The 4,031-nt window shown below is 44.6% G+C and overlaps 1 protein-coding gene across 4 annotated transcripts in view; it reads left to right on the top strand.

Moving 5' to 3' along the window:
* The window catches only part of MYO3A (myosin IIIA), a 310,475-nt gene that overhangs the window by 298,967 nt on the left and 7,477 nt on the right, over nucleotides 1-4,031 (top strand). For all 4 annotated transcript variants that reach the window (XM_019508276.1, XM_019508274.1, XM_019508275.1 and 1 more), the window contains one exon: nucleotides 3,343-3,486. In XM_019508276.1, coding sequence (XP_019363821.1) covers nucleotides 3,343-3,486 — 144 coding nt within the window. The remainder of the gene's footprint in view (nucleotides 1-3,342; nucleotides 3,487-4,031) is intronic.

The following is a 4,031-nucleotide window of genomic DNA, read 5'->3' as shown; positions in this document are numbered from 1 at the left end:
CACTGAAACAGTGTTTGTGACCAATGCTTATGTAATCTCCTACATGTCCACAATCACCCAATAATACTTTAACACTCTTTTTTATTATTCCTATTGTTATTTATAATCCAGTAGTGCCTCAGGATCCTAATCAGCAAGGATCCAGGTTTTTCATTTCCCATGAGAAAATGGAGAAAAGTGTGGATTTCTCCCTTTCCCCAAGGAAAATGCAGATTTCTCGTTTTAATAGGGAAACCATGGATTTTGTAGTTTTGCAAAGAGCTCTCGGCAGGCTGGCAGTTTTAGTCTGGAAGGGACTTGTGGGGGAGTGGGAGGAGAGTGATCAGACAGGGGGTGCCAGCCAGCCTGGAGAGCAGCTCCTGTAAGTAACTTTGGTGGGGGGAAGTTTGAGGCCCCCATAGGGAGGAAGAGAGGGAGGGAGTTGAGCAGGGCAGGGTTGGGGCTGCAGCTGGGGCTCCTGTTGCTACCCAACTGGGTGGTACACAGGGCTTGGGGCCTGGGGCCATGTGCAGCTGCAGGGCCCTGGCAGGAAGCAGGATATGGCTGCAGGTGGCTTGTCCAGTGGACAGAAGTGTGGGACCAGCTCCCCACTGCTGTACACACTCCTGGGGGAACAGGGGGGACCCATACCCCCCAGATCTGTGCACAGGGCAGGGGCAGGCTGCCCACTGCGGGCTTGTGCTCCCCACCCTGCTGCCCTTTGCCAGTGCTCCACAACACAGCAGGTGTGACCCGATACTGCAGGGCAGTGGTGGGCCATGCGGGGAAGCTCATTGCCATGGCAAGTCCCACACTACCCTGGAGAGACTTCCCTGCCTGCCTGCCTGACTGGATGCAGCAGGGGGCACAATCCTATGTCACTGCCCCTGCTGCTGCTGGGTACACAGGGGACACCTTGCCAGAGCAGTGTGAAGCTCACAGCAGTAACAAGCTTCACGGCATGCTCCCCACCTGCCCTGCAGCGCTGGGTGGCACCCGCTAGGCTGCAGAGGCCCTGGGCGAGGGCAGCAAGGTGGGGAATACCCACCCCAAGGTGGGGAATGCCACACACAGATCTAGGGGGCACAGGTCGCCCCTGCTCCCTGGGAGTGTGCACAGCAGTGGGGAGCTGGCCCCACCCCCACCCAAGCCCACAGCATGTAGGCAGCAGGGGGGAAGCCAGGCTCCGTGCTCCACTCTGCTGCAGCAGCCTCCGCCTCCTGTGAGATGCAGGGGGCTGCGGCCATGGGTCCCTGGCCCCATAGCCCTGGCAGCTGGGGGCCACCTCTGGCAGGGCTCGGAGGGCAGGAGGCTGTGGGTGGGGGACACCAGCAGGGCTGGGGGAGGGGGGAAGTTAAGGACATTGTGTAGGGCAAGGCAGGGATTGAGGGGCACCAACAGGGACAGGAGGCTGTGGGTGGGGAGTGAGGGGCACCAGCAGGGCTGGGGGCTGTGGCTTGGGAGTGAGGGGCCTAGACCTGCATTCTGTGACCTGCATTCTGTAAAAGGGTAGGAGGAGCTCTGATTTTCCATGATAAAAACCCAAAAGAAAATACCAAAATTTATAGATATTTAGAATGTATTTTATTATGGTGATTGAGGCACTGCTAGGCTTCCAAATTGCTTTAAAATTGTAAATATATCAAGAAAAGATTGCATTCAACTGATACCTATATATATATATATGTGTGTGTGTGTGTATATATGTATATATATATCACTATATATATATAGTGGCCTTTCATTTTAATCATGGAATTTGGGGGTTTTATCAGGGAATTTGCAATTTTTTATTCAGGGGAAACCAGGATCCCTGCTAATCAGGGCCCCATTGTGTTATGCACTAACATGGCTTGTATTCTATCCAGGCTGTGGTGTGCCCCTTATTGCTGCAAAATATTACAACCCCATTTTCTATAAGAGATGGCCATTATTTAAATTTTTGTTTTTTTAAGTGAATTATTAGCCTTGCAACAGAATGGATAAAATGACAACACTAGAAAATGAGGGCCCCTTTGCATAGAATAAGGATAGCATGGGCAGCAGCAGTGCAATTTTTTCATATTGTCCCAATAATGTAACTCAGTTTTTGATGTGGAGGCATTGCCTCCTTTAGCCATTCTCTGCCACTATTTATGGCCAGAATGGTGCTGAATAACACAGGACCTGCATTGAGACCACCAACTCCATTTTATGTATTTTAGGTCACAGAACTTCCCAGATCAGGTTCCATCACTATCTTAAGCAAGATATATATATCTGTGACATTGAAATTAAAGTCTGTATATTACATTGCAAATCTCTTTAGAAATCCAGCTCTCAAATGGTTTTCTGCTTTTTCAGCCATGGCAATCTGAACATGTTAAATATACAGATGATGATTATCTCCTTATAACTTCTGGATCAGGATAATCCATTTGTTCATCACTAAGCCATAGTCCTCCGGGGAGTGTCATAAATCTACTGATATCCCTAAATGCTAGTGATTGACTTTGAATCTCTTGAATTACCTATAGACCTGCTTACTAATTTGCCACCTAAAGTACATTTTGTGGACAGAACAGAAATGCCTGAAAATCAGGGATTACAAAGACAGTTGTAATACAGTCTTAGTTACATGAATTGGAATGGCATCACTGAAAACTACCCAGTAATTTTAGATCTTTAAATGTTAGTGGTGGCCTGAGGTACACAGGTGTGTACAAGCATACATCTTACAAAACCATCTACAGCCTATGCAGGTCCGGAGAGAGTAGCTGATGTTAAAAAGGATTTGGTGTGCAAATACATATTTGCTAAACCCAGTAAGAGACAGAGGTAGGTAGTCATCTTAGTCTGAAGTCAGGCAGGGTCTATTTGCACCTGAAAAACTAACTACATAAGATCTGACTTCATACAGCATCTGATGAAGTGAGCTCAAATCCAGGAAAGATTGTGCTCTACCTATATCTTAGTCTATAAGGTGCATACGTGCCCTGCCTTCTTTCAGTAAAAGATATCACCCACAAAAATCCTTACCTCTCAAATATTTTGAAATGATAAACTTAGGCATTTTATAATAGTTACATTCCAGGGACCATATTTGTTGTGCTTCTGTGTATATGTATGTGTAGACATATGCATATGTACATATACATATATGTCTACCTATACATAAGTGCATATGTATGTGCACATATATGAACAAGCACAACAAATCAGGTTTTGTGTGTGTGTATTATATATTTCTCCAACACTGTCAGCAGGTAAAAAGTCCTTAGCTATTAACCAGTAAAATAAATAGCAGCCTTTGTTTTTCCATATTTTTGCTGAGAAAATGTTGAAAAATACAGCTGATAGCTTAGTCCATTTATTGATTGACAGTTTGGACAAGATGCTTGATAGAGAAGATGTATACTACCAAGGAATTTCATCTACTGATGCTGTATCAAAGAATAGTCATTCTGGCCGAAGAGAAAAGAGACAACCGGCTGAGCTCAGGAGTTCAACTTTAATGACTAGTGAAGGGTAAGTAAACAGAAAATAACAGTTGGTAAAATAAAGCTTTTTTAATTCAGCTTAGAAAATGATGATGCATTCTTATTTGGGCATATTTTCATATAAGACAAAACTATCTGCATTTAAAAGCTCTAAAACAACTCGTTTTCATGGAATCTTCTACAACAATAATTCTAGCAATTAGGAAATTTTATGCTTAGCTGAAAATTTCCTTTCTTCGATTTTCAGTCTGTCTGAATTTTGGAACAGAACTCTGCCCAGTCAGTCTACGGTGCACATTTGTCTTACTCAAAAACCTGCCAGTTTTGTTCTGCTTCCACAACTCCCGATAAGGTGAACACACCTCTTTGCTGTAGAGCCTCAGATCTCAAACTTGTATCAAACTAAAGAAAAACTTGAAAGTTAAATTTCTGGCTCAGTCAGGCTTTAAATCATATGGATATTTGCCAAAATTTTGCCTGACTTTCAGAGCTGATACACCAGATTCTTGGCTTCCTTTTTCCCTATTTTATAAAAACCATGTGCCTTGATAACCTCAGCTTGATGTGAGCATG

Source organism: Gavialis gangeticus, unplaced genomic scaffold (assembly GCF_001723915.1).
Source record: "Gavialis gangeticus isolate Ggan-Ray unplaced genomic scaffold, GavGan_comp1, whole genome shotgun sequence".
NCBI classification, from domain to species: Eukaryota; Metazoa; Chordata; order Crocodylia; family Gavialidae; genus Gavialis; species Gavialis gangeticus.
Note: the sequence above shows the minus strand (reverse complement) of the source record. Positions and strands in the feature narration are given on the sequence as shown.